A 26,629-nucleotide genomic window follows, 5' to 3' on the forward strand; every position below is an offset into this window, starting at 1 on the left:
AAGGAAAATCATCATCATCATCATCACAATGACAATTACTTGTATTCAATGTGGTGGTTCTCACCATCATCATCATCATCATGATCATTGTTAGCCATTTAAAGTCCAATGTTCATCATCATGATCATTGCCAGTGCCACTACATTAGTGTAGTGTACCATACTTTTTTTTCATTCATTTCTTCATTTTATTGCTACATATGTACAAATAGGTTCCAAGAAGAAGAAAAAAATCGATGTTGAATCCATCATGGAACACGTTTTTAATGGATGTGGATGATATTAAAGTGATAAAAATAAAGATGTTTAGAAAACAAAAACCCCACCTCTTTTTTTTCATTTCATACATATTGAAACATACGGTAATAAGAAAACCGTTTATCTCTAACTAATGTGTCTGTCTGTTGTCAATGTACAACAAATATTGCATATTGTTCACAAAGGTAAAGTAATTTCTTTTTTTTCTGAAACATTCATTCAGGGTATAAAAAGCCCAGTGGCCGAACATTCAAAAATCATCATCAAACACACAAACAAACAAACAAACAAACAAGCAAACCAACAAACAACTGTTGTTGAAATATTACGAATCATAAAAAAAAATGAAATTCACCGTAAGTTTATTGAAATATGAAAAATTTACATTTACCGGTTTTTTTTCATATATATAGATTATTTTCGCTCTTATAATCGCCGCCATGATGGCTGTTGTTTCCGCTCGTGGTTATGGTGGCCACGGTGGTGGTATCCGAAAACATGGTGGTGGCGGTGGTGGTGGTTATCGTAAACACGGTGGTGGTGGTGGTGGTCACCGTAGCTATGGTGGTGGTCATGGTAAACGAGGTGGTGGTGGTGGTGGTTATCGTGGCGGTCATGGTGGTGGACGAGGCAAAGGCAAACATTGGGGTTAAAACCAAAGCAATATCAATCAAACATCAAACATCAAATAATCATCATCAGTATGGCGAAGAATGATGGTCTAGTCATTTGTTGAATAATGGCTACAAAAGTGCTAAAAAAAATGTTTTCAAAAACATTCGTAGAACGAATATATATCTTGATTTTTTTTGAAAATAAAAGTGATTTTGTGTGCTCATAAAATTTTTGTTTTTGAAAATATCCATTCATTGATATAGCCATTGAAATAAATGCAATACAGTGAAGCCTGCGTTCAATCCCAAAAAACAACCTGTTGCTGCTTCATTACAAATTAATTAATTTATTTATTTATTCATTATCATCATTATTATTAATGTGAAAAAAAAGAATTTATAAAAATAATCTTAACCAGGGTCTAAATCATGCAAGTGTGGGTGGGTGTGTTTGTGTGTGTAACATGACATTGATTGTTAACATGAATAACCGAGAGTGAGAAAAAAAGGGATTTCCATTTGTCGTGTGTGTGTGTGTGTATATGGATCACAATAATTTTAAAAAAGAAAAAAAAAACGAATGACAAATAGAAACAAAAAGATTTGAATCAAAATCGATATTGAATAATCAAAAAGAAAAAAAAATTATTCAATTTTTCTCCATACAAATCAATTGGTTAGTTTAAATAAAAATTGTGAAAATTCGCCCTACAAAACATGTGTGTGTGTGTGTGTGTATCAGTAATAAGTAGTTTATGCATGTCTTGTGATTGTGTTTGTGTGTGTGTGTGCAAATAGTCGAATCATCATATCATCATAAATTCATTAATTTAATTAATGTCGACATGAACAACACTAAAATAATATAATAACGAAACGTGGATTGAAACACCGACAAAAAAAAACAGAGACACACAAATATATGACCAAACGGTTTTGAATGAATGAAAAGAAAAGAATTCAAATACAATTACAAACAGAATTGAACAATAATAATAATGGTGAAAATACTAAACGAATTGTGGGGTGAAAAAAAAAGAATGACAGATAGAAAAATGTCAAAAAAAAAATTGATTTCTGTGTGTGTGTGGGTGTTGTGTTTTGTTATTTGAAAATGCATGACATATTTTTTTTCATAATAATGAATTGAATTTGAAAATTTGTATCCCATGATGGATGGTGAAAAACATACAAAAATGTGTGTGTGTGATGATCAATAATAAAATTTGATAAGAAAAAAAAATTGAAATGTAACTCAAAGTGTGAGACAAAGAGAGATAGAGAAGAGATCGTTTCCAGATTAATTGATTGCTCAAATGAGTTTTGTTGGTGTGTGTGTGTATGTGGTATATGGTTCATTGAATATTTAGGGTTGTTTGTTGTTGCTGTTGTTGTTATGAATGATTTTTATCTATCGTCTAATATGGCCATTTGAATTATTACCACTATTATTATTGTTATTGTTGTTATTATTACCGGATTTATTATCCAAATTTTTTTCCTGTTGTTGTTGTTGTTGTTTTTGTTTCTCTAATTCAGCTAATGATTTTTTTGTTAACAATTCCAATTCAGCTACAATAGGAAAATGATCAGATGGTATATAATGATGTGGACATCCAGGTATACGATGTTTACTAAACCAGCTAGTATCTAATGGACCAAGAACACCTAAAACAGAGAATAATCGTCGTGAACAGAATATGTAATCGATGACACCACGAAAATCAAATCTGTATTGAAATAAAATGAATGAGATTATGTTATATAGAAAAAAAAAAGAAAAACAACTTACGTATAATTTGTGAATGGTAATACACCATCGGCATATGCTTTGACAATATCGAATGAGTGGGTGTATTCTTTTTCATTTTGATCAACTATTGGACAAACTTTACGTAGACATAGTTTGTAAGCTAATTTTTTAAAATCTGGATGTTCCACAGAAATTCTACCACGTGAAAGATATTCGACAACACCTGAATCAGGCAATGAATTTAAATCTCCACATAGAATCAATGGTATTGAATTCGGATCAATTTGTTGTTGTGGTTTCTCATTATTGTTACTTATATTGAACATGGTAGCCGATTGATCGATAAATTTTTGCAATTCACGCATCATTAACATTGTTTGAATTAATTTAACATCACAATATTCTGGATCCCAATGGATATGTGCTGTACAAACTACCAATGGTTGACTTTCGAATGGTTGCATATTTTCAAATTCTGATGGTTTTTCTGCCATATCTAAAATAAATTTTAATCGATTAATCAATCAAAATTGAATGTAAAAAAAAACAAACCAATTTCCACTTTTTTAGTTTTCAACAAGGCCACTAAACCAATATTATCTTTTGGCATAACACGATTAAGCATCTCTTCGGAACCTTCGCCATCTGCTGTTTGTGCAGCTAAAAACGTAAATTCCATTAAATGTTCATTGACCAATTCAAATCTAACAGACAGAAACAAAAAAAAACATTGATGAGTATTGATTGATCGAATCAAATATTGATGGAAAAAAAACATACTTTTTTGTTTTGAAAAAGATGGCACAACCATCAACACGTTTACGTTCCTGTTCATTCATTGTTTTGGCACGACTTTTCGGTGAAAATATTCCATAATAATGTGCCGTTTTTAATTCAGGTAGAAAAAATGATTCAAATTGTCCAGATTCAACTTCTTGCAAGCAAATAATATCGGCATCATATTGTTTAATCTCTTTCATGATGACATTTTTACGAAAATCCCATGATAATGCCCATGAAGGACAATATGAATATAATTGCCTGGAGGCTAATTTATCGCAAAGAACATTATAACACATTACAGTGAAAACATTCGATACATGATGTATTGGCGTTGGTTCGGCCATTGTTAACCATGGACGAGTTGGTGGTTGCATATCTGGTACTATAAATTTGGAAAGAAAATAAATTTAGAAATTGAAAAATTCAAAGAAAAAGTCCAAACATCATCATTATATCAATTTAGGTATTGAAAAAAACAACAATAATCTCATATTGTGATCTGATTTTTTTTTAAAACTTCCAAGCGACCACTATTTTCCAACACTCACATGCACTCAAACCAAATTTTACCAATTCACATGAACAACTTAATAATGATGATGATGATGATAACGATAACGATTGAACTAGATACGTTGGAAAAGAAAAAAATGACCAAATTTTCTCTTAGAAATCAGTGAAAATTCATAGCAACAACAACAACAACAACGAAAAATTCACATCCGAAAACAAAACAAAAAAAAACTACTAGTCACACACAAAACCCAGATATAGAAAGATAAGAATTTCGTTTTTTTTCTCTTGCTGCTTACATTTGTAAATCTGATTACCAGTTTGATTTTGATCAATATTTTTACTGTTAAATGTCCAATTTGATAAATATTTCATCATTGTTGATTGATTATTGTGATGATGACGATGATAATAATCATCAAAATCGAATAACAATGATGATGATGAATTCGTTGTTTGTGTCAACAATTGATTTGGATCATTTGCTGAAAAATGATGATTTGTAATGACAGAAGAAGCAGAAGTGGTTGTAGTAGCAGCCACAACTCCAGTTGTTTTTCGACGACGTTTTCTTGGTTTCAACATTCTTGGTACAGATAAACGTTTAGGTTGTTGATCTGCCATCATCATCATCATCATCATTGTATTATGAGGATCATCATGAGAATTCAATAACAATGAAGACGAAGATGATGATGATGATGATGAAATAGTGGATGCAGAATCGGAACATTGAGATTGAAGTAAAAGATGTTGTTGATTACCATCATCATTATTATTGCCATTTTTCTTCACATTATCATCAATATGATGATGATTAGAATTTTCAATAAAACAATTAACAATATCTGATTCTTGATGATAAAATGAAGATGAACAACATGATGATGTTGTGGTTGTTGTTAGATCTGCTGATGATGAACACGATGATGATTCAAGATGATGATCTGAACAAGATGTATTAGATTCTTCAAGAATTGAATCAACTAATGCTAATTGTTCTGGATCAAAATTCTTCATCGATGATGATGACGACGATGATGATGGTGATGTAGACATTATTAATGGTGATAATTGTTGTTGTTGTTGTTGCTGATGCTCTTGATTGATCATTGTATTCAATGTTGTTGTTGCTTCAGATGTTTGAAAACAATTGGTATTAGATATCACAGTTTGATAATGAGATTCTTCAAGTGGAATTAAATTCTGTTGTTGGTGGTGATGATTCATATTAATTCGATGTAAATTATTTCTTGCTATCATATGGCTATTATTATTCAACTGTTGCTGCTGCTGAATATGATGACCATTCGTTGATGATGGAAATCTTATCAAATCATCACCTTTGACAAAATTCACTCTTGACATTGTTTGCTGCTGCTGCTGTTGCTGATGTTGTTGAAGATTATAGAGATCCAATATTGATACCATTTTAAGATCAGTTTCATCATGATGAAATGTGCTTCCATTTTCATCATGATAAGATGGTTCGTGTTGTTGTTGATGATCATCATTAGCTATTGAACATGATTGATTTTGATTAATTAAATTACCATTACTATTACAATTGCCATTATTATTAATTAATGAAATATTATTATCTTCAATCATAACATTATTTAAACGTTGTGATAACGATTGTGGTTGCAAATGATGATGATAATGATAATGATGATGATGATGATGAAAAAAATAAGACGATGATGATTTTGTTGTTGTTGCCGTTGCTGATGATCCACCATTCATAGATGATGATAATTGAATTGAATTATCACCATTATTATTTGATAATATTAATTCTTGTTGTTGCTGTTGAGTGATATAATTTCCATTATTTCCCATAATATTCCCATGATGATTTTGATGTTGACGATAGGCTAGATTACGATAAGCAAAATTATTTCGAATCGTCTGCAGCTGTTGCTGTTGTTGTTGTTGTTGTTCAGCTTCAGCAGCATGCGTAGCAGCTAAATGATGAAAATAATATTGTGCTGGCAATGGAAGTAACGGTGTTGTTGGTGGTGGTGGTGGATGTAAAATCCTATATGAACGTCTTCGTAAACTACCACCACCATTTCCATTACGTGATTGTAATCCACCAACACCATTGGAATATCTTAATGATTTAAATGAACCATTTGTAATCGAAATTGGTAAATAATCATCACAAACAATTAATGGTGCACCTTCAGCATGTAATGCTAATTTTGCCAATGATATACCTAATTTGGAAAGTTCAGCTTGAAATGAAGATACTTGTGTTGATCCAGATGATGATGGAACAATCGATGGAGGTGATGATGCTGTTGAGGATGATGATGATGATGAACCATCAGCTGTAAATCGGCCATTACTTATAACACTATCATCCGATGATAATGATCCAGATGATGATGGTGATGATGATAATAATGAATTAAAACATAGTGAATGTGTTAATCGTTGAGTCGTAGTGGCAGAATTTGATATCGATTCAGAAACGTTTGTTGTTGTGGTGATTGTTTTTGTTGTTGAAGTAGGAGGTGGTTTAGGCAATGGTCTTGGTGTTGATGATGATGGTAGCCAATGATTTTGTAGCAATGGATTATCATTAGAATATTTATTAAATGAAAGTAATGGATCCAATGATGATGAGCCGGTGGATCCGGAACAGGATGATGGTGAACCATCATTACTATTAACAACACCATTATCCAGAATCAACGATGATGTTGATACATGATTTTCAACATTGTTATCATTGCTATTGGAATGGCCGAGCATCGGTGTAGGCGGTGTATATGTGGCCGCCGCCATCGACAATTTGAATATTGGAATAACAACGAAAATAATAATCACAATCGATTGTTGATATCATAATAAATTTTTTTTTACGAAAAAAAAACATAAACATAACAACAACAACAACAACAATGGAAAAAAACGCTCCAAAAACAAATCAACCAACGAAACAACAACAACAATAATAAAATGATGACCGTTGTCGTCGTCGTCGTCATCGGACACGGACACACACACAAAAAAAACTAATGTACTACTTCACCAATGTAAACCAGAACCAAGATTATTTTAATTCACATCAGTAAGTAAAAAAAAACAAGTCTCTTTTTTTTTTGCTTCATCAATTTGAAAAATTCATCGTGTCCCACATATAAATTTTTTTTTTCTTTGATCATGGTTAGACCAGAAAAAAAGACGAGAGAGAGAGAGAGAAAGAAAAAATCTTCAACAAAAAAAAAATACTCTTTTCACACACACACACAGATAACATAATTCATGATGTGAATTTTTTTTTTTTTTACTGGAAAAAAAGTCTAGGTCAAGGTGTTTTTTTTTCTGTTTTGGTTATGAATTCCTACACCTATTCACGATCGGGTTTTCTCTTTATTTTTTGAAACCTAGAAAAAAAAGTGATGTGATTCATGAGTAGTGGATATTGAATTGAATTTTCTGCATGTTCCTATTTTTTTTTTTTTTTGACTATTCTCTCCCCTTTTTTTTAATCATTTTCATTTACCCAATATTTGCCTGGTTCTGTCTCTTCTGGTCGATTTTTCAATGATGAATAAGATGGTAAGAGAAAAAAAATAGAAACCAAGAAACGAGGGTAAAGCTCATGATGATGATGATGATTATAAAGATAAAAGACAAGAAAATCTTTGATATCGAGGTCGGTCGGTCATCCATCATGTATAAAACTGGTTTCTTTGGGCAAGAATTCTCTCTCTTTATTTCTTAACGGTAACTATATTTTTTTTAATTGGTTTTTTCTCTATTACGCCTAATAATAATAATAAAATAAAAATGACGCCAATAAAATAGATCTACCTGTTGCATATGAACGTATGAAATATGAGTATTTTTTTCATCATCATCATCATCATCAACATATAAGTAAGTTTAATCATGCATAAGAATGAATTTAGGGTAAAAACAACAACAACAGTAACATGCAGTAACAGAAGCAAAAAAAAACAAAAACAAAACAAAAATTCAATTTAATTTAATTTCTTTTCCTCCAACACAAAAATTTCCATCTGTAGAAAAAAAAATCTTTTCCACTGAATTTTGTTTTGCTCGCTTGTTTTACTCGATTGTTTCCACAGATCGGATATTATGGAAGAACAAATCATTTAAACATCATCATCATCATCATCAATGGTTCCAAATTAACAACAAAAACAATGTGTCCACGTTTTATTATCATCATCATCATCATCGACAACAGCAACAGGTCAAAAGGAAATCAAAAAATAAAAAAAAAAGATAAAATAAGAAACTAGTTCATCATCATCATCATCATCATCATTAAGATAAAAATCATCAAATAAAGTAAATAACAACAGAAAAAAAACAGTAGATAATTTTAGAAATGACCAGTGGACAAAAAAAAAGAATACAATACATCAATATAATGATGCGACAAATATTCAAAAGAGAATAAAAAAAAAATTGCATTGGTCATTTACTAATACTGGAAAAAAATGGATATATAGAAAAAATATTCAATCATCATCAATCTCGGATGAATAATGTGTTATACCCCGAGTACGAATGACAATTTCCATCTATTTTCATCGGATTCATTTTATCGATGTCATGAACAGACACACACACACACACACACACACACACACACACACATTAGATTCATTCGATAGAGACATCTCGGTATGGTGTCGTAGTTGTATTGATCGAAACGTCCAACAAATGATGGTCATTCATTATGTATATGTATATATGAATCGGTTGGTCGTACCAGGTGCATTATACACACAAATATATGACCGGTTATTATTATAAACCAAAAAAAAAAAAAAAATCATCACCATTCATAATGATCAAAAGAAAAAAAAATTAATTTATGATATTTTCATCGCATCCACTATTTCTCTCTCTCTCTCTCTCTCTCTCTCTCTCTATCTCAAACACACCAAAGTTGTAAAATTTTAATGATAGAACAACAATCGATGATTTTTTGCTCTTTGCACATTTTTTTTTCTTTAATTTCTTTCCTTCCCTTTTTTCTCCAATAACCAATGGATGATGATAAAAATAAAAATGTTGGCAACGTACACACACACACACCACAACCACAACCACCACCATATAGTTTCCTGATGAACTTGACATTGAAAACAACATCAAAAAAAAAGAAAGAAAGAAAATACCAACATGTATCATATTTTTGCATCTGATTTGTATATCACTTACTCACTTGTTTGTTTGTTTATTTTCTCACATTTCAATTTCCCCTTGTTTGTTCCAAAACACAAGCACACACGCCAAAAAAAACTGATACCATAAAAATAGCCAAATGACTATCATCATCATCATTGAATTGTGTGCTATATTGATTTCATACAAGTGTATCTGTGTGTATAAATATAGAAAATGATGATCATCATCAATCAAAAAAGGGAAACACTGAACATGAATGAATGAAAAAAATGGGGGTGTGTCGCAATGATAATAGGCGTGTGTACGGTTTTTTTCTGCTGATGATAATAATAATCAGGTCAAAACACTCAAAAATAAATGAAGACGAAAAAAAAATTAACCAACGACGACGTACTACTTTTTTTTCCTTTGTCTTTTGCTTTGAATTGATGGTGGTTGAACAGAAATAAAAAAAAGAGAATGGAAAAAAATAAGTAGATTTTTTTTTTCGTTTACCATTGATTTTTGTAAGATACGGACATATAACAATAACAACAACAACGAAAAAACAACAAAACGACAACCACATCCTTTAACAGACACACACACACACACAAACAATCAACAGGTTGCCATCATAATATTTTGGTTAAATGTTGGCCATTCTTTTTTCTACCTCTCTCTCTCGCTATCTCATATACTCATTCTGATGATTATAATGAATGGGGTCGTCATCGTCATTCATAATTATTATGGTGGGGGATAGAGAAAGAGAGAAAAAAATCATCATCATCATAATCGATAAATCAATTGCTTGAAAGAAATATTCAATTTGAATCCAATCCAATCAATCAATCAATCGATAATGATTGATAAATCGATTTTAAAATTTTGAATCAATATATATCATATATTATTATCATTATTATATTGGTCAGCTATATAATATGGACAGTTTTTTTGCTGCAATTGAAGCGGAAAATAGATTATTATTAAATTGAACGACTGAATGAACAAAACTAACAAAAAAAACAACAGGTTTAAAATGGATTGTCAATCAATCAATTTTTTCCATTCAAAAAAAAATCGATTATCAATATTGATCTTGAACTTGGAAAAAAAAGAAATTCGTTTTCAAATGTCTATGTCTAAACACACACACACACAAATTGAATAAAGAAAATCATCCAAAACGAACACCTACCTTGTAAATTATCAAGTAGATATGTAAGCAATTTTTGTACACCATTTTGTTCATTATAAATGACCAATAATTCTTGTGTTAATGGATTTCCTTTTAATGCTATAAAAAAAAAAAAAAAATTGAATTTTACAATTTTAAATTGAAACAATTATCAATTGTAGTAAATATATATACCTAGCTGCTGTAATTGAAATAAACGTCCCAATTCATATGGTAATTGGCGAAGATTATTATGATTAAGATAAAGCTCATGTAACATTATTAATTCACCAATTTCAGCTGGCAATGATCGAAGTTTATTATTGGATAAATCCAATAATAATAGATGTTGAAGTTTAGCAATTTCTGGTGATAATTTTGTTAAATTATTATCATTCAAATAAAGACAGGTCAAATGTGTGAATGACCATAATTGTGGACTAAGATTACGTACAAGACCTTAAATGAAATGAAAACAAAAAAAAAATTAAATCCAAGTTTAATGATTTTTATATCAACAAAATAATACATACCGGTAATTTCTAATTCACTCCAATATGATTCTTTGCCCTGTGCAATATCTTCAGCGGTCAATATGATTGGTGCACGACGATTATTCGATGTTTGTTCATATTTATTTTCACGATCACGATGTCCAGGACGTGTCATCTTTTTTTGTGTTTATTGTTATTTTAATCAAATCTGATCAATGATGATCTGAAAACAAAGAAAAATTTAATACGCATCAAAATGAGTAAAAATGATAATCATCAAATATTACATACATTGATGATGATGATGATGATGGTGGTGATATATAGATGGTGGAAACAAAACAATTGAAATATATGAATGATTGAAGCTTTTTGTCAAGACCTAGCAGTAGATGGATGAAATTCAAGATTCATTCTTTCCTTGTTTTTTTTTGGTATTCGTAGTTTATGATTGTCGAATTCTTTTTTTTTGTTGTTTTGATTTCACACAACGTATGAATTTTTGTCGTTTCGAATTTATTTATTATTTATTTTTGATTATGTCATACCACATTTGACGTAATAGTAGTTAATGTCAATGTTCGTTTTATTATCATTTGATTTTTTTTTGTTCGTTCTTCTTGTTTCGTGAATTTTGAAATTTGATTGTTCGATCGAAAACGTGGTTGATGATGATCGATTTCGTTTTTTTTAAATATGATCAATTGAAATGATGATTCGATCTTGTCTTGGATTTAATGTATTTGAGTGGTGTTGAAGTATTGTTGTTGGTTCTTTTTTTCGGTTTCGTTCTTTTGGTTATTTTTGGTTGTTGATGCGCGATATTATCATCTCAATTTTTTCTCATACACACACACACACAAGAGACACACGATGATGTTGAGAAAAAAAAAGAAAATTTTACAACAATGAACTTGATGAACGACATCTATCGATAGTCGATAGTTGTCAATGATTCGATATGTCTGCGTGCACATTTTTGAATTGTCGTCCATCACCAAAACAAATTCGGATTTTCGAATGTTGTATTTTGAAATTGAAGTTTTTTTTATGAAATTCATTCATTTCCAATTCGATCATTGGTAAGTTTTTTTTGTCTCAAGAGAATTTTATAATTATTGAGAAATTTTCTTCGATTTTTTACCCAATTAGATCTAGTCGAAGCAACCAGATCCAATGAATACTTCAACAATCGATAATTTGAATGATGATATTTTAGCCAATGATTATCATACGATTGTTGAACATAAAAAAGGAAAAATGGAATCAAATGCTGCCAATAACGATAATAATGATAATGTGAATAATGAAACATCAACAGTCACCGATAAAAATGGAATGGCAAATAAAATTCATTTTCGCCATATAATGTTATACTATTTTCGAAAAGGTAAACGTGTTGGCGAGACAAAAAATAAAATCTGTTCAGTTTATGGTGATGATGCTATCGCACAGCGAACTGTTGGTAGATGGTTCAATCGTTTTAAGGAAGGTAAATTCAATCTTGAAGATGAAGAACGTAGTGGCCGTCCAGGATCAGCTGATGATGAAAAAATTAAAACTTTATTATATGAAAATCCACGATTTTCCACGAGAGAATTGGGTTTATTTTTAGGATTATCAAGAAGTACTGTTCATGAACATTTGGTGAAATGTGGCTTTACTAATCGTAATGATTATTGGGTGCCAAAAAATCCTAATAAAACGTGTTTAAATGAAAGATTGGAAATTTGTCAAGAATTATTGAAACGTCATAAAACTGAACCATTTTTACATCGAGTAATTGTTGGCGGTGAAAAATGGATCTTATTTAATGAACAAGTAAAATCGAAAAAGAAAAAATCACTTAAACGTCAACGACAAAATTCTGATTCTCAAAATGATGAACAACAACAACAACAAAAAATACAACGTTGCAAAGATCAAAAAGCATTATTATCCGTTTGGTGGGATATTAAAGGTTTAATTTATTGGGAATTAATGGAATATCAACAACAATTAACGCCAGAACATTATTGTTCACAATTGGATATTGTACGTTATCATGTACAAAATAAACGGCCAGAATTATTATCATCATTGAATAATAATAATAATTATAATTATATACATCATCATCATCATCAACAACAACAACAACAACCAATATCGAATGTCATTTATCATCATGATAATGTTCGTGCACATAAATCTGAAATGACAAGAGAAAAATTATTAAAACATTTCGAATGGGAAATATTAACACATCCACCATTTTCACCGGATATATCGCCATCAGATTTTCATTTATTTCGTTCATTAAAATCATCATTTAGTGGTAAACATTTCCATAAACTAGAACATATAAGTGAACATTTGCAAAAATTTTTCAATGAACAACCGGAAAAATTCTGGCATGATGGTCTGACACAATTGCCCGAACGTTGGGATAAAGTGATTAAACGTAATGGTGCCTATCTTAAGTGAATGACAAAAAAAATGTAAACTTCAAAGAAATTTTCCTGTAAACTTTATACATATAAATTCTTTTCAGTTTATTTTTTCAATTTTTCATTAAAATTTTACAAATTAACAATCAAAATCGATTGGATGTTGTGTAATTTTTTTGTTCTGTTCTCGGAGGCAATATCATTGGAAAAAAAAATTTCGGTACAAATCAATTGTAAATAATTGACATTCACCATTGATATTTGATGATTGAAATCAAAAAAAAAAAAATTTTGACATTATCATCATCATCAACAACACAGCTTTAGCAGCCATGTAGACAAATGTTTACCGTTGTTGTTGTTGTTGTTGTTGTTTACGTGTATGCCCGATTAATTTTCAAAAAATATTCAGTCAGCCATCCTCCACAAACATTAACACATAATTCATACAATTTTTTTTCACGTGATCATGAAACGTGGTAATATAAACTGAAAAATGAAATAAAATAATCATCATATGATGTGATTATTTATGTGGAAAAATAAATTTCGTAAATATCAATGAAAAAAAAAAAAAACAATGATGATGATGATGATTATGGGCCATTTCCATAAATAAATAAATTAGCAAATTTCATCACCAATAATCCTAAATGAAAATGACAATGAGAATGAAAATGAGTTTTATTTTTATAATTAATATTTTTCGTCGTTGTTGTTGTTGTCGTTTTTTTTTTGGTTTCATATTTTTGTTTTCGAAAAGTGAAAACAAAAATAAAAACAAAAACGACGAAAAAAAAATTTCCTTCAATCAAGGATTGAAAAAAAAAATTCGATCGTTTTTTTTTGATCAATCGATTGATCAATCATCGAATCAAAAATAAGGAAAAAAAAGGTAAATGATGATGAGAGGGAAAAAGGATATGTAAGTAAAAAAAATTTTAGTTAGTCAGATGAAATGTTGAAAAAAAAAATTTTTCCCTGAATAAAAATCTGAAAAAAAACATACGTACCGAACCAAACCCTCCGGCCAGACACACACACATCATAATGGTCATTGATCGTGGTCAACATACAAATATAGCGGTAAATAATAGAAAAAATTACAAAAACACGAATGATGAGGAAAATTGTTTGTTTTTGGTTCGTTTTTTTTCTATTTGCTTCAAAATTCAATGTCATAATAATCATCACCTTTTTTTGTAATATATCAATCGATCGATGATTCGTAAACGGATTATTTATCTATTTTTTGATTTGATTTGATAACCTTGCCATGAATAAAAACACACAAACAAAAATTCAAATTCGAATGTATCGAATATCATCACAATCGATAGATCGATCGAACAATCGATGATGATGATGTTGATGTTGACATAATGAAATGTGTGTGTGTGTGTGGCAGCATCATCATTAATTTTTTTTTTTATTCGACAAAAAAAAATTTAAATTTCTTGATATTGCCAATTTCTATACTTGTCATTCGGCTTCACTGTTTGTTCATCATCTGTGATATTGACCATAATCATCATTGAAAATAAAACGCGAAAACAAGAAAAAAAGTTGTTGCCATCTTCGTATTCATATATGTGCGTGTGTGTGTGTGTGTGCAATATTTGATCATTGTTAAATATTAAAATGTTATCTAATTTGAATATTCAAATTACATCAATATCTTAAATGGGGCTACTAATACTATTTTTTATGTTTGTTTTCTTCATCTTCATCATCATCATCGTTGGCCACTAAAATCAATGAATCTGAAATGAAACAACAACAACAACAACAAACATATTCTCTGATCAAATAATCATCGGTTCACAACAACAACATTGTCAATGTTTTTTTTTTTCCTCAATATGTCATTGGCCGTTGTTATCGTTAAATTTCGGAAAAAAACCATAAAAAAAATCAATCGGGAAAAATAATCGAGCAACCAACAACGAAAAATGGGAAAAAAACAGAACATTTTTTTTCTGAAAATCAATCTAATTAAAAAAAAAAAAAAATATAACAACAAAGGGGTCACACAATGATGTTGTGTTGTTATATGATGCGAAACGAAACTGATAAACAATTCAATAAAAAAAAAAATAATGAATAATTGGTAAACAAAAAAAGTAATCATTTTGTTTTACTATGTTCATTTCATTTTTATTTTATTATATTTTTTTTACGACAGAAATATTCATTACATATATATTCGATCGATTATTATTGATACCGTGAGAATTATTATCGGATCAATCAATCAATCAAACAAAACAATCTGTGTCAGGCTTATTATCGTCGTTCAAATGTACATGGAATGACTGTGGCAAACAACAATGCTTATCGGAAACTTGGTAATCGAACCAGATGAAAAGAAAAATTGTTATCGAAAAAAATAAACAAAAAAAAAATTATGCAATATTGTCACCGAAGGATTATACGAGATCCATTTGTGTGCATTTTTTAATTATGATGAAATTTTTTCTTTTTTTTCCATTCAATGGCCATATATAAATACATCGAATTGACACACGATGATGATGATGATGATGGTATAATCTAATGACCATTTTTTTTCAAATGAGTAAATTGACAAATTTTTAATTATCGTTGGTATTTTCTCTACAACATTCAATTCATTTCAATTCAATTCAATCATCATGACATTCATTCATCGCATGAATGAACAGTTTTTTTTCTGTTGTTGTTGTTGTTGATAGTATAAATAAAATATAAAAAATTAAAAACTTTTCACACATTTTTTGTTGTTGTTGTTGTTGTTGCTTTGGAACATTCGAAACATTCGTTCTATTCCATTATCAGTGATACCAATATTTTCTTCTTCTTCTTCTTCTTCTTAAGTTTTTTGTTTCCTTTTATTCATGGCAAAGAGACTGTTTAGTTTAGCTTCCCCTTTATAAGTTTTGTCATTGTTGTTGTTGTTGTTGTTGTTGTTTTCTCATTTCTTTCTTTTTTTTTTTTTTTTTTTTTGTTCATTGAATAAATGTTTGTTATTTTCTTGTTCTTTTTTTTTCTTGCTTGATTCGAATCAATTCACATCCATAGAGTGTGTATGTGTTGTTGTTGTTGTTGATTATATAAAAAGGTATAGTGCATCAAACGAATCAATCTACTTGTTGATATTTTTTTTTCTTTTTTTTGTAGTTTTTAAAAATTTTTTTTTCCTTTTTCATCATCATCATGACATTATCATCATTATAATAGGTTTAGTTTGTTGTTGTTGTTGTTGTTTGGTGCAATAACAAAAGGCCCAAAAGGATAAATATTGGGTGAACGAATACACACAAACATACACACACACATCAAAAAAAAAATCAAATAAATTCAAATCGATTATTTCGATTGTCCATCATTCGAATTTGGTTATGTGATGTGTCACTGTATTTGTGTATGTGTGTGTTGATCAACCAAAAAAATTTTATTTTGGTGCATCCGATAAATTCAATCTGAATCTGACATCTTTGTTCATTCATCATTTGATTTGTTTTTATTGAATTCAACATCTGGACATTTGAATTAGCCCATTCCAAAAAAAAAATGACCAATCAACGACTTTATCATTATACATATTATCTATGGGGCTATTGGCTTGAACATCAAGATCCACGTACTGAACATTTTCGTTTAGTATCAATATCACCATATGTAATTGCATTAATAATGTATATTTATTATGTATTGGTAACAAAAATTGGTCCAAATCTGATGAAAAATCGTCAACCATTTCAATTGCGTAATATAATGTTTTTCTATAATATTATTATGGTCATCGTGAATGCATATTATTTTTATGAGGCCATTTCATATTGTGATTATTTACGTGTATTTCTTAATTTTGATTATCCCGATGATTCGGACCGGTCACCAGCAACATTACGGGTATGTGTTTGATTGTTGATTTGATATGTTTTGTTGTTGTTGTTATTGTTGTTGATGATCTAAATGAAGAAAATGAAAAATGTGGTAAAATGTTTTCACCAATTGAAAACAAGCTGGGAAAAGTTTTTTTTTTCGTGAAAACATTTCATTTCATGTCATGGTCATCATGATCAACATATGGACAATTCAGCTGTGTTGTCTACTGATGTAAACAACAACAGAAATAGTGAAATCAAATATTATTATTATCGACGGAAAAATGGCCGTTTGAAGTTTAATTTAATTCGTAGCAAATTTATTTTTTTTTCAAAAATCAATGTTGAAAAGAAAAATGTCGTAATAATGATGATGAAGAATTCATATCATCGATGTCATGGAAAATTCATCATCGATATGCGAGTGATAAAAATCAAGTTTTTTTTTCTGTTATTAAATTTTTCTTTTGTTTTGTTTTTTTCTTTCTTTCTTTTTTTTTCTTTAAAACATTTGTTGACCATCATCAAAGGCCATCAATTTAGGATGGTGGTATTGGATGTCAAAATTTGCCGATTGGTTCGATACATTTTTCTATGTATTAAGGAAAAAACATGAACATATTAATTTTCTACACCTTTATCATCATATATCGGTACCGGTTTTTGGTTATCTTTTATTGAAAATCAATCCAATGGTACCGGCAGCACATTTGTTCATCATAATGAATACATTTGTCCATTGTTGTATGTATTCATATTATGCATTAGCTGCATTGGGGCCAAAAATTCAACGATATCTTTGGTGGAAACGTTATATTACTGTTATGCAATTAGCACAATTTATTATTGGTATGATTTATGGATTTTTTGTCATCCAATTTCAACATGGCTATCCAATCATATGGATGATTATTGGCCTGACGCAGCCACCATTTTTTTTCTACATGTTTTATGGTTTCTATCGACGAGCATATCAACCAAAATCAAATACTATTACCACAAATGGTGGTAAAATGATGATGATTAATAATAATGGTGTCGATAATCGAAAACAACAACAACAACAACAACAAAATCCATTTAAAATTGATTAATTGACAGGTAAAGAATAAATTAAACACACACACACACACAGACACAGACACAAGCTCATTTTATTATCGAAACTGAATTCTGTTCAATTCGGTTTTTTTTAATTATTATTTAAACAAAAAAAAATTCATATCATCATCATCATTATAATAATTGTATTTGAATTATTGTTTTTTAAAAGAATCGATACATTTTTGAAACACATAATTTAAGATTAATATTGATTTAGACAAATATAAAATCTGGTTTCATCATAATGATATCTGTATTACCATTTTCAACATTTGTATTTGTAATATTCATCATCGATGTTATTGTCAAATGTTGTTTACAATGACAATGACCATCAATAATTACCGATGATGATTGTTGTTCATCATCGATACGTGTCCAACGGCCATTACATCCACTAAAATTAAATAATGACCAACGTGTTGCACGTCCTTTAATACCATGGCCATTACAACGATAACCAAGATGGCTACGCATAGCAGCATCTTGGCAATGGACACAAACTTTTTTACCTTCTTGAAGTTTTGCATAAACATCTGTTGTTAATGTTTCACAGCTTTTATGACTTTTGTTCACCTCAAATAGGACACAATATCTAGTTGTTGTTATTGTTTTTTTTTCGTTGGTAGTAATCAATCAATTAATCAATCAGTGATTTAATTTGATTTGATGAATGAATGTAGATCAAAATGGTAATAAAAACAAACAAAAAAAAAACAATAATCATATCATTATTATTATCGTAATAATAATCAATTGGAAAATAGAAAAAAAAACACAATTAAATTTCAATAACAAATAAAAAAAAACGAATAAACAAACTTACTCATTTATATTCTCTTTCAATGGATCTTTTGGATAATTTAAACGTAAATTACGGCGAATATCTTTATCTGCATCGATATTACGAGTGACTGAAAAACTTGATTGTAAAATAATGGCCATTTCTTATCGGATTTTTTATTATTTTTTTGTTTTGTTTTGTTTTGGTCCATTGTTTATTGAAAATTGTCAATGATGATGATGATGATGATGAACGATATATCGATTGTGATTGTTCAGAAAAAAAAGAGAATTAAATTCAAAAAAAAAATTAATTTGAAAGATTCTTGTCTAATCTTATTACACACACACACGCACACACTTACCACGTAACATTTTTTCATCATCTTTTACTTTACAATGTTGACCATGACATGCACGACGTTGATTCAAATCTGGACATTCACGTCCACCATTTTGTGGTGGTGATAGAATACGACGAGTACGATTCATTGTACCAACACCGCATGCAATATTACATTCAGACCATTGTTCCCAATCGCTTACGATACAATCTTGGACTAGAGATTAGTTTTTTTTTTGGTGATTAGATCAATATTTCAAGATCAAATTAGTATTTAATACTTACCACCACAGGTATCTTTATAATCTGGGCAACAATCACCCAATGTAATACAGGCACTATCACAATAACATTCTTTTGCATCATTTCCATTATTATCTTGTATAGCTTGTCCCAATAGATTACCAATCAATGATATTGATTGTGTTCGAACCAATAATGGTGATGGCTGCTGTTGATGATTTAATTGAGCAATCGGTATTGAACATGATGAATCACGACCTGAACAGCAAAGATTACGTTCACGACATGAGCCAATATAACGTGGTTTTGGCATATTTGGATCTGAAATACCACGTGTTGATGTGGTGGATGGGGATAATATCGATTGTTGATGCTGCTGATGATGATGATGATGAATTATTGGATAATTAGCCGGATATATTTGTGAATTTTGTTGCTGCTGCTGATGTTGTTGTTGTGGTTGTTGCAATGGATAAGGATAAAATTGTTGTTGTTGTTCTTGTTGTTGCAACGGTGGTGGTTGTGCATTGATCAAAATATTCCAACAACATGATCCAATAATCATCAATAGTAATATTATTCTTGATTTTTTATTATCAATCATGATGATTCTTTTTTTTGGATATCCAATGATGATGATTCAATCCTGATGATGTCGTCTTTGAAATGAAATGAAAATGAAAAAACGGAGATTCCGCTACAATATCAGAAATGAAACAAAAAAAAAATTTAGAAAAATTTTTTGTGTGATATATCCACCATATACAGCTATTAAGTGATAAAAAAAAAGTTGAAGAAACTTTCACTTACTATGATGATATGATGATGATGATGATGATGATGATGATGATGATTTAAACAACCAGTGAAAATAAAAGTGGTGTGGATGGATAATCTCATCGAGTTTACTACGCCCAAAAAAAACTAATCTTTCATGATGATTGAGAATGATAAGAAAAGAACCAAAGCGAATGCTAATGTTAAAAACGAAAAAAGAAAGAACACTTATGATTTTAAAAAAATGAATATTTATTTTTATCTTCTTTTTTTTTGATGTTGATCATGATGATGATGGTGAAATGATGATGGGAATTTTTATTCCATTTCATTGAACCTCGAATGATTTGTTTCTGTGGGTGTGTGTGTGTGTGCGTCTTGAGAACATAATGCGCATACTCACATGGAATATTTTTTTTTTCTTGCATAATTCACATAATTCGTTCGAAAAAAAGGACAACGACATTTTGGCGATGATTTTTGTTTTGAAACGAAAAAAGATTTTTGATGTCAAATAAACAAATGGATGAACAAATATAGAATTATAAATGTGAAAAAATTTTCGTTTTTATTTTGACTAAATTCTTGAATGTTGTTGGTATTTTTTTTTCTGTTTCATTCGTAATATATTCTTAAGGCAGAAAATAAACAAATTCATTGAACTTGAACTTCATTATTATCATAATAATGATAATGTTAAAGGTTCAAAACGGCAAAAGGTCATTCATTTATCATCATCATCTTATTTATCGTCGCAAACAAAAGGTCAAAAAATGTCATTGATTTGTGTTTTGTTTACTTCAATGATGATAATTTTTTTTTTTGAAAATAAACAATACTCTAGCAACACACAAGATGGCGCCATGGGTATTAAAAAAAATTTTGTTTTGGTAATTTTTTTTATTTTTATTTTCATTCATTCAATACTAATAATAAATCGAATGTGTGTGTTGTGCATAAGTTGTGATAAGAAAAAAAAAGATTAAAATGATCAAACAAACAAAAATCAAAAAGATTGAAAAAAAACAATTAAATTATATATTAAATCAAATCAATATCAATATTAGATTGGTAATGATTTTTCACTTTGATTATCACTATGATTATCTGATCGTTGACTTTGACTACCATCACCATCATGGCTACTACCAACACCAAGATCTGTCAAAGAATTTGGCCCACTATTTGTTCCGCTATTAATTTCTATTGGTGTTGACGATGATGATGATGATGATTTCATTAATAATTCCATCGTTATTCTACCGTTTGTTGTTGTTCGTAAATTATTTAAATGATGATTATTATGTTCAAAAACTTCAGCTTTACGTCGTTCATAAACACGTAATCGTAATGGTGATTTTGGTCGATAAACCATTTCCATCATGGCAAATATTTTATCTCGTTCATCTATGGATTCAAAACGAAAATATCTTAAAAGATAAGCAAGTACTACTTTCAATTCAGACATTGCAAAACGTTGTCCAATACAATTTCTTGGACCAGCTGAAAATGGTACAAATGCAAATGGATGGCGACCTGCAGCGTTTTCCTGTAGAAAACGATCAGGATCAAATTTCTCTGGATCCGTAAATACATCCGGATCACGATGTAACATATAAATATAGACAAAAATAATTGTTCCTTTTGGAACATGATAGCCATTCAATTTAAGATCTTCATGTGAACGGCGGCCAATAAATGGTACAGAAGGAAATAATCGTAAACCTTCTTTGATACAACATTCAAGATATTTAAGTGATTTAATCTTATCCAATGTTAATAGGATATTATCATCAAAATTATCATTATGATTATTAATCATTGATGATGTTGTCGATGATGAACGGTAATCATTAGTATGATCAACTAATGAATTCAATTGTTGTTGTTGATGTTCATTATCATCAATTATATCATCGAATACGGAATCAATTTCAGCTGCAGCACGTGCTTGAATTTCTGGATGATGTCCAAGCATGAATAATATCCATGATAATGCCATGGCCGTTGTATCATGACCTTCAAACATGAACGTATCAACTTCTTCACGAATATCTTCTTCAGTCATTGTTTCACCATTAGAATTTATATGATGATCTAATAATAGATCAAGAAATGCTTTACGATGATCTTTTTCTTCTTGTTCAATTTCAGCTTGGCCATTTGCATTTGGCTTATATCGTATTGTTTTATTACAATTCAATAATTGTGCTTTACGATTACGTATAACTTTTCTTGTGAATTCATGTAGTTTCACTAAATTTGTTGCAAATTTCTGACCAGATTCTGAACGATAATAAATTTGATCTAACCAATATTGTGGTTGCATTAAACGTTCAATGAAACATTCACCAACTCTAATTAAAATGATGATATAATTGGATGTGTTAGATTTAAATTTTGGTGAGAAAAAAAACCAGAAAAACTTACTCATTAACAGATTTACAGTATTTATTATTTGTCGATTTCTGTGCACCAATCGATACGCCCATAATTGTTTCTGTAATGAATACATATAGATTTTTCATTGGAAAACACCAAATATAGTAAAAAAATACCATTACTTACCACAAATAATATCCAACGTACATGCAGTGATAATTGGTACAATATCCACAATCGTACAATTCGAACATTTTTGTCGTGCAACATAACGTAAACGTTCGATTAGAATTTTTGATTGTTCATTGAATACCGGTATGAAATCATGTAGAATTTTAAAATGAAATGCCGGCACCAACATTTTACGACGGGTACGCCATTTTTGACCATCCGATGTAAGCAATCCTGTTCCTAGCCATGGATGAAGAAAACGATATTGTGTTGATTTTTCTAATAGAAAATTATTCGATAAAATTTTCTCCACAGTATCCGGATGCCAAACAAATACTAATGGTTCCCATGAAATCCATATACGAAATAATTTCGTTTTCTGATAAACATTTGTATAGCCAGTTACTGATGACATAAGATCTTTGGATGAAAAAAAAAATAAAAATGAAATTTAAAAAATTTTTGTTTTTCAATTTACAAAAAAAAACAAACTTACTAATAATGACTAATTTATAATCCATTGAATTTATCAATGAATTCCATAATAAATCATATGGAATATTTCCCATTATTATACTGGTACATTTTGGACCAGGTAATTGATTCACCAGATGTAAACGATTCCAATTGGAATGTATCGATGGCCAATAATAGATGAATATAATGGTTGATAATAATAATGGTAATGACAGCAAAATCAATGTTGTCCATGATGATATAATTAATGAAAATATTGATACTATCGATATAATCGATGACCATAGTAAATTTCCAATGGTTTCGATAATCATATTTTGAAAATTTTTGAATCACATACACAAACACAAAAACAAATAGGTCGTCGACAATATGATATTAATTCATTTTTTCATTTTCATTTTTCATTTTTTTTTGTGAAAAATATGAATTTTTTTTTTTTACTTCATTCCTTTCATTCGACTCGAATGTTTGTCATTGTACAATTGAAACATTGAAATGAATAGCAAGAAAAAAAAATGATTGAATATCATGAGATAATGGCCAGCAGAAACTACTCTGTAAAGGTGGTTTTTTTTTATCATGCTCCAGTGAATATTTGATTGCTTTTTTCTTCATAAACAGCAGCAGCAGCACCACTGGAAACGGAAACATTATCGGAAATGAGCTTTGACGTTTTATTTAGTGAATTGATCTCTGAAATAATGAGACCAAAAAAAAAAAAAAAAACAAGAAAGAATGAAAATAAAACAAAACAAAAAAATTCAAGGCCATATTCATTCAGAAAAAAAATTTCATTTCATTTTTACCAATTTTTTTTGTTCAACAAATCTGTTGCTTTTTTTTGATTTTTTTTTTTTTGGATTACCACATTACAACATATATTGAAAAGAAGCCGTGTGTGTGTGTGTGTGTATTTCTTTGTTGATTGTTGAACAATTTATCTTCATGGACCGGAAAGAAATCTTTGAAATATATCCATTATTATCAATTATTATTGGTTGTGTGTTTGTTTTTCAAGATTTTTTTTTCGAATGAATGAATGTATTACATTGTGTATACAGGTATGACTTGTGGGACCATACATTGAGTAGGTAAATAAATTTTTTTTTTTCAATCAAAAAAGGAAATAATAGTTTGTTTATATTGTGTATATAAATTAAATCATTTAAATTGTTTCAAATTATTATCTCTTCGAATGAATCGAATATTAACCGATGATTTTGGTCGTAAAATTAATGCTGCATTTATGGCAACATCGGCCACATTTTCACCGGATTCAACACGATATTTGGATAATAATGTGGCCAACATAATTTTCTCTTCTTGCAATGCAAATTTTTGTCCAATACAATTACGTGGACCAGCTGAAAATGGTACATAAGAAAATGGATTAACACGGCCACAATAATGTTCAGAACCTTCAACAAAACGATCCGGTATATAACGTTCTGGTTGTTGAAAATATTTTGGATCTCTTTGTATGAAATATAAAAGCAATATAACCGGAATACCTTTCGGTATGATACAACCAGGTTCAATTTCAGTATCTTCATGTGTATGCCGTGAAATGAATGGTACGGATGGATATAATCTTAATGATTCTTTGATACAAGCTTCCAAAAATTTCATTTGTCGTAATTGATTGGATGTCCAATTCGAATTGTTTTCATCATCATCGTCGAAAGATTGTTGTCGAATTTCATCAATTTCTTTGTGTACACGATTCTGAATATCGGGATAATTTCCCAATAAATGTAATGTCCAAATCAATGACATTGCCGTCGTATCATGACCTTCAAACATGAATGTATCCACTTCTTCACGAATATCCGATTCAGTAAATTTATCTGGATCATTTAAATGTTGTTCAATCAATAGATCCATGAATGCTAAACGACGATTTCGATGATGGCCATCATCACCATTAATAACAACACCATTATTTTCATTGGCTTCAATTCTACGATCAATCATTGCTTTTTTTCTTTCCTGTATAACTTTCATTGTTAATTGATGTACCATGGCAATATCTTTACGATTTTTACGACCTTCAGCAAAAAAATTGAAGAATATAAAATCAATTTGAAGCCATGGAAATATGATACGTTTCATTAGGGCTGTTGAAACTCTAGTTTTTTTTGAATGAATGAATGAATAAACGACAATGATCAATAAGTTTTTGTACCCGAAACACAAAAAAAACAAAATGTGAATAAAACATGACAATACCTGGTTACTGCATCGACATATTCACGATTTTTATTCAATTGTGATTGAATTTTTACACCCATTGCTGTTTCCGATATAACATCCAACGTTGCATTAGTCATCAATGGTACAATGTTTAGAAATTTTTCATCACCATCAGTATGTTGTTGTTTTTGTTCAATAACATTCGAAAGAATTTGTGCCTGTTCATTCATGACGGTTATAAATTGTTCCAAAATATTAAAATGAAATGTTGGTGTCAATAGTTTTCGTCGATGACGCCATTTATTACCACCACTAACTAAAAGACCTTCATTTAACCATGGTTTCATCATACGATAATGATGATCTTTATCCAAAAATGTATGATTACTGGATAGAATTTTCTATAATGTAGAAAAATTCAAAACAATGTATTGAAATCCAACAAAAAAAAAAAACATTGAAATTATATCACTATTTTGACTTACTTCGGCAGAATCGGCACGATGAACAACAATCAATGGTTTCAATGATAACCATAAACGAAAAGTATTGTCGAATATTTTCACACCAGCACCAAGAAATTCCAGATAAACTATATAAAATGCAAAAAAACGGGGTAACAACAACAACAACAACAACAAAAATTATTACATATGCTACTTACTGTCAAACAATGTATCGATTTTAAATTGATTCCAACCAAGTAGACTAAAATTGCCAAGAAAAAATAACCATGGTATTGTCGGTATGCCAGGTATGTTGTTAATTTTTTCTACATTATCGATCCATTTTTTTATAAATCGAAATAAAATGATTGAAAACCATGTGAATAATGATAAAATTATGCCATAACGTATTAAAAATGGTATGATGTTGTTATTATTATTATTATTACTAATGTATTCAAACATATTATTATTATTATTATTATGTTTGCATATGTGTTATGTTATGTTCAATAATCGATAGATGTGAAATGAATTTTTCGATTTTTTCTTTCTTTTAATATATATGAAGATTCATTTTCTTTTTTATAATAAATGCACGCGTGTGTGTGTGTGTGATATGTTTTTTTTTCATCTTCTTTTGATCGATAAA

General features: G+C 29.6%; 6 protein-coding genes across 7 annotated transcripts; 1 reads left to right on the forward strand and 5 right to left on the reverse strand.

Moving 5' to 3' along the window:
* Nucleotides 1–1,198: 1,198 nt before the first annotated feature.
* On the reverse strand, nt 1,199–6,993 carry LOC124497243 (uncharacterized). The gene is made up of 5 exons (XM_075732798.1): nt 4,220–6,993; nt 3,405–3,789; nt 3,177–3,328; nt 2,664–3,120; nt 1,199–2,601 (listed from the first exon to the last, which is right to left on the reverse strand). The coding sequence occupies exons 1-5, from the start codon at nt 6,714–6,716 to the stop codon at nt 2,283–2,285; spliced, it is 3,810 nt and encodes a 1,269-aa protein (XP_075588913.1). The 5' UTR covers nt 6,717–6,993; the 3' UTR covers nt 1,199–2,282.
* Nucleotides 6,994–10,014: 3,021 nt separating this feature from the next.
* Nucleotides 10,015–10,932, reverse strand: LOC142597673 (CCR4-NOT transcription complex subunit 6-like). The gene is made up of 4 exons (XM_075732704.1): nt 10,797–10,932; nt 10,459–10,722; nt 10,285–10,383; nt 10,015–10,043 (listed from the first exon to the last, which is right to left on the reverse strand). Exons 1-4 carry the CDS (start codon nt 10,930–10,932, stop codon nt 10,015–10,017), a joined length of 528 nt encoding a protein of 175 aa, XP_075588819.1.
* Nucleotides 10,933–16,457: 5,525 nt separating this feature from the next.
* LOC124496870 (very long chain fatty acid elongase AAEL008004) lies at nt 16,458–18,334 on the forward strand. Its single transcript, XM_075733139.1, has 2 exons — nt 16,458–17,080; nt 17,586–18,334. Exons 1-2 carry the CDS (start codon nt 16,739–16,741, stop codon nt 18,147–18,149), a joined length of 906 nt encoding a protein of 301 aa, XP_075589254.1. The 5' UTR covers nt 16,458–16,738; the 3' UTR covers nt 18,150–18,334.
* LOC124496428 (somatomedin-B and thrombospondin type-1 domain-containing protein) lies at nt 18,208–20,564 on the reverse strand. 2 transcript variants are annotated; one of them, XM_075733138.1, is made up of 5 exons: nt 20,339–20,564; nt 19,571–20,225; nt 19,308–19,502; nt 18,986–19,106; nt 18,208–18,754 (listed from the first exon to the last, which is right to left on the reverse strand). In XM_075733138.1, exons 2-5 carry the CDS (start codon nt 20,130–20,132, stop codon nt 18,373–18,375), a joined length of 1,260 nt encoding a protein of 419 aa, XP_075589253.1. In that variant the 5' UTR covers nt 20,133–20,225; nt 20,339–20,564; the 3' UTR covers nt 18,208–18,372. The 2 variants fall into 2 exon arrangements, with proteins under 2 accessions (XP_075589253.1, XP_046915902.2); XM_047059946.2 differs by lacking the exon at nt 20,339–20,564 and having other exon boundaries at nt 19,571–20,280.
* A 621-nt stretch (nt 20,565–21,185) lies between these two features.
* On the reverse strand, nt 21,186–23,999 carry LOC124496869 (cytochrome P450 4V2). The gene is made up of 4 exons (XM_047060432.2): nt 23,355–23,999; nt 22,874–23,278; nt 22,736–22,805; nt 21,186–22,662 (listed from the first exon to the last, which is right to left on the reverse strand). The coding sequence occupies exons 1-4, from the start codon at nt 23,647–23,649 to the stop codon at nt 21,369–21,371; spliced, it is 2,064 nt and encodes a 687-aa protein (XP_046916388.2). The 5' UTR covers nt 23,650–23,999; the 3' UTR covers nt 21,186–21,368.
* Nucleotides 24,000–24,110: 111 nt separating this feature from the next.
* Nucleotides 24,111–26,615, reverse strand: LOC124496436 (cytochrome P450 4c3-like). Its single transcript, XM_047059955.2, has 4 exons — nt 26,196–26,615; nt 26,017–26,123; nt 25,568–25,932; nt 24,111–25,466 (listed from the first exon to the last, which is right to left on the reverse strand). The coding sequence occupies exons 1-4, from the start codon at nt 26,440–26,442 to the stop codon at nt 24,500–24,502; spliced, it is 1,686 nt and encodes a 561-aa protein (XP_046915911.1). The 5' UTR covers nt 26,443–26,615; the 3' UTR covers nt 24,111–24,499.
* Nucleotides 26,616–26,629: the final 14 nt, after the last annotated feature.

This window comes from Dermatophagoides farinae, chromosome 7 (assembly GCF_024713945.1).
Source record: "Dermatophagoides farinae isolate YC_2012a chromosome 7, ASM2471394v1, whole genome shotgun sequence".
NCBI lineage: Eukaryota > Metazoa > Arthropoda > Arachnida > Sarcoptiformes > Pyroglyphidae > Dermatophagoides > Dermatophagoides farinae.

Excerpts from the sequence above, each read along its gene's own strand:
- LOC124497243 (XM_075732798.1), bottom strand. The coding sequence starts at position 6,716 with ATGGCGGCGGCCACATATACACCGCCTACACCGATGCTCGGCCATTCC. Across the intron at positions 3,121-3,176 it reads AACTAAAAAAGTGGAAATTG|ATATGGCAGAAAAACCATCA; the intron begins GTTTGTTTTTTT and ends AATTTATTTTAG. Across the intron at positions 2,602-2,663 it reads TTACCATTCACAAATTATAC|ATTTGATTTTCGTGGTGTCA; the intron begins GTAAGTTGTTTT and ends ATTTCAATACAG.
- LOC142597673 (XM_075732704.1), bottom strand. The coding sequence starts at position 10,932 with ATGACACGTCCTGGACATCGTGATCGTGAAAATAAATATGAACAAACA. Across the intron at positions 10,384-10,458 it reads ATTTCAATTACAGCAGCTAG|CATTAAAAGGAAATCCATTA; the intron begins GTATATATATTT and ends TTTTTTTTATAG. Across the intron at positions 10,044-10,284 it reads TCTACTTGATAATTTACAAG|CAAAAAAACTGTCCATATTA; the intron begins GTAGGTGTTCGT and ends CTTCAATTGCAG.
- LOC124496870 (XM_075733139.1), top strand. The coding sequence starts at position 16,739 with ATGACCAATCAACGACTTTATCATTATACATATTATCTATGGGGCTAT. Across the intron at positions 17,081-17,585 it reads GGTCACCAGCAACATTACGG|GCCATCAATTTAGGATGGTG; the intron begins GTATGTGTTTGA and ends CCATCATCAAAG.
- LOC124496428 (XM_075733138.1), bottom strand. The coding sequence starts at position 20,132 with ATGATTGATAATAAAAAATCAAGAATAATATTACTATTGATGATTATT. Across the intron at positions 19,503-19,570 it reads TTATAAAGATACCTGTGGTG|TCCAAGATTGTATCGTAAGC; the intron begins GTAAGTATTAAA and ends ACTAATCTCTAG. Across the intron at positions 19,107-19,307 it reads TGATGAAAAAATGTTACGTG|AAATGGCCATTATTTTACAA; the intron begins GTAAGTGTGTGC and ends AAATCCGATAAG.
- LOC124496869 (XM_047060432.2), bottom strand. The coding sequence starts at position 23,649 with ATGATTATCGAAACCATTGGAAATTTACTATGGTCATCGATTATATCG. Across the intron at positions 22,806-22,873 it reads TACGTTGGATATTATTTGTG|AAACAATTATGGGCGTATCG; the intron begins GTAAGTAATGGT and ends TATTCATTACAG. Across the intron at positions 22,663-22,735 it reads TACTGTAAATCTGTTAATGA|AGTTGGTGAATGTTTCATTG; the intron begins GTAAGTTTTTCT and ends CATTTTAATTAG.
- LOC124496436 (XM_047059955.2), bottom strand. The coding sequence starts at position 26,442 with ATGTTTGAATACATTAGTAATAATAATAATAATAACAACATCATACCA. Across the intron at positions 25,933-26,016 it reads ATCGTGCCGATTCTGCCGAA|AAAATTCTATCCAGTAATCA; the intron begins GTAAGTCAAAAT and ends TCTACATTATAG. Across the intron at positions 25,467-25,567 it reads TATGTCGATGCAGTAACCAG|AGTTTCAACAGCCCTAATGA; the intron begins GTATTGTCATGT and ends AAAAAAAACTAG.